Genomic DNA, 2,318 nt, shown 5'->3' with positions numbered 1-2,318 from the left:
ACACACACACACACACACACACACCTTACCGACGATATCTAACGACAACAAAGGCCCAATGATTTCACGAATCGTTTCCATTCCGATTCACAAGGTCCCGAATCCCGATTTGATTACAACTCAAATTTTGCTTGGATATAAAAGAGATTCTCAGACAACTAATACTGTATATTGTATAAGCAAGAAGCAACCCTCACATATTTGTTTTAAATATATTTCACCAAGTAAATTGCCCCCCAAAAAGTTAGTTTAAAGTACTCTTTACTTATACATCCATGGTGAGAAGACATATTAAATCATCATACAAACATCACTTTTAATTGGAGAATTGCTTATTTTAACTTAGCCCATTGTAAGTGTATTTTAAAAAAAACAACTAATTTTTGAAAAAACAAAATAGGCTAAAACGGCTTGAGATCCTCCTATGATAACATCAGGTGTCTGTACCTGCGTCGCTCACCTTGTTCAGCACAATGACAGCCTCCTGGTCTCTACCGCTTATATTAAAGGTTTCAGCCTCTTCGGTGTCCAGGATACTGAACTCCAGCTGTGCATTTTCTCCCAGATCAGGATCAGACGCAGTGAGACGGCCCACCTCCACACCTGGTGCTGCTAGCTCGGAGATGGAGAAGGACCACGCACCTGCACAGAGGAAAACATCAACACAATGGTTGTCTGCACAAGATACAGCGGGATACAATTTGGTATCAACGAACATAATGCACGTGGCTATTATGGCTCTCATTTACATATTTCATGTCCAAGTTTAAGGCATTGGATCCCATTTTCTTTTCAAATCTATTTTAATACACTATTCACATACAGTGTGTAATACATTAGATGAGTTAGTTATCGCTGTTATCATTCCATCTTTTCATAACGGCTGTAAAGAGACCCTTATGTTCTTCTTACGTAAGAGATGATAGACTGAATCCAAACGTCTGCGTAAATTGCATTCTTACTTTCAGCTGAAGCTTATATCATATCTTCCAGAGCGACACTGCTATTTAATGTGTATTTCCCTGTTGGGAATGTCTTGTGGGAGTGTAAATTTGAAAATCGGACTCTTGGTATGGCTGACTCTGACTGAAGAAGCCTTATTAGCTTCGGCTGAACTTTTAAATGCATCTTTGCAGGGAATATCTCTTCCAGTGGAACTGTGTTAGGAAGGTACTGTATCTGGAAGGACCAGCGAGGAGAGGAGGAACACTAACCCTTCCTTCAGTGTACAGATATAGGCACGTGTAATCTAGAATGAAACATGAACTAAATTGTATGCTACTAACGAGTTTAACCCATGCACAAATTCAAAGCCCTCATTTGCCCTCAGGGTTTTTCCTGACTCACATTGTGGCTTTTGAGGGGGGGAATGATCCGTCCGCGTACAGTAAAAGCAATGAGTGTGTGTTACCTAATTTGAAAGAAATCTAAGCATTTTCCTGTTATTTCTGATAATTTGACTAACAACAATGTATTTTATGATTGAGTAAATAAAACCCGCCAAAAAATTGGTTAAAAAAATGATATCAATATTTCAATAAATGGGCGGGAGAGTCCAGTACAGCCTGACTCTGCAGATAAAACTGAGATCAGCGCTCATATTTAAGTTAATGTTCTGCTTGTTCAAAGGTTGTTTGGTAAACTGCTTTTAAACACATTTAGAGAGAATTTAAATTGCTATTTTTATTCTCAATTCTTGTCATTTTGGTGCTTGTCATTTTCCTTTGGGGCTGACTAAATCCTGTTTGGGGGGCGCCAAAAATGCCTCTATGCAGGAAAAACCCTGCACACTGTACATGTTAGACATTTAGTCTGTGTTGGAGCTGAAATGACTCATCAATTGGCAGATTATGTCACGATCCGTCACGGGAGTGGCGAGGCTTGGACCCAAATGCAGAGAAGACAGAGCCGTGTTGAGTTTAAAGATTTAATTAAGTAATGGGTACAACTGAAGAAACTATTCCAAAATACAAAATATTTCCGGCAATACTGAGGATTACAAAAGACCAGGAAACACGGAACAAACTGGAACACCGACACACAAGAGAAAGGACAGTACTCCACAATACAGAACAAAGGTCCGACACAGACAAAAGAAGACACAGAGACTAATGGTGCATTCATGCCACCTGGGAATATCAGGGGCCGCCCCCCGTGATTACGTTGTTTTTCCGACTGCCAGTGTTGACATGGTCGGGATGCAGAGAACTATCTATTTGAGTGGTATTGTTTTTCTTCCCAGTCGATCAGATATGTAGCCTACGTAACGCTCTCATAATAATTAGTTTTATTGTCACAACAGAACATCAAAATATATT

The 2,318-nt window shown here is 39.6% G+C and overlaps 1 protein-coding gene across 1 annotated transcript in view; it reads right to left on the bottom strand.

Moving 5' to 3' along the window:
• Nucleotides 1-2,318, bottom strand: part of LOC116696032 (cadherin-24) — a 27,618-nt gene that overhangs the window by 7,426 nt on the left and 17,874 nt on the right. Inside the window, exon 6 of the mRNA XM_032526696.1 lies at nucleotides 461-642. Within this exon, the coding sequence (XP_032382587.1) occupies nucleotides 461-642 (182 nt within the window). The remainder of the gene's footprint in view (nucleotides 1-460; nucleotides 643-2,318) is intronic.

The sequence above is a fragment of the Etheostoma spectabile genome, chromosome 9, assembly GCF_008692095.1.
Source record: "Etheostoma spectabile isolate EspeVRDwgs_2016 chromosome 9, UIUC_Espe_1.0, whole genome shotgun sequence".
In the NCBI taxonomy this organism is placed as follows: domain Eukaryota; kingdom Metazoa; phylum Chordata; class Actinopteri; order Perciformes; family Percidae; genus Etheostoma; species Etheostoma spectabile.
Note: the sequence above shows the minus strand (reverse complement) of the source record. Positions and strands in the feature narration are given on the sequence as shown.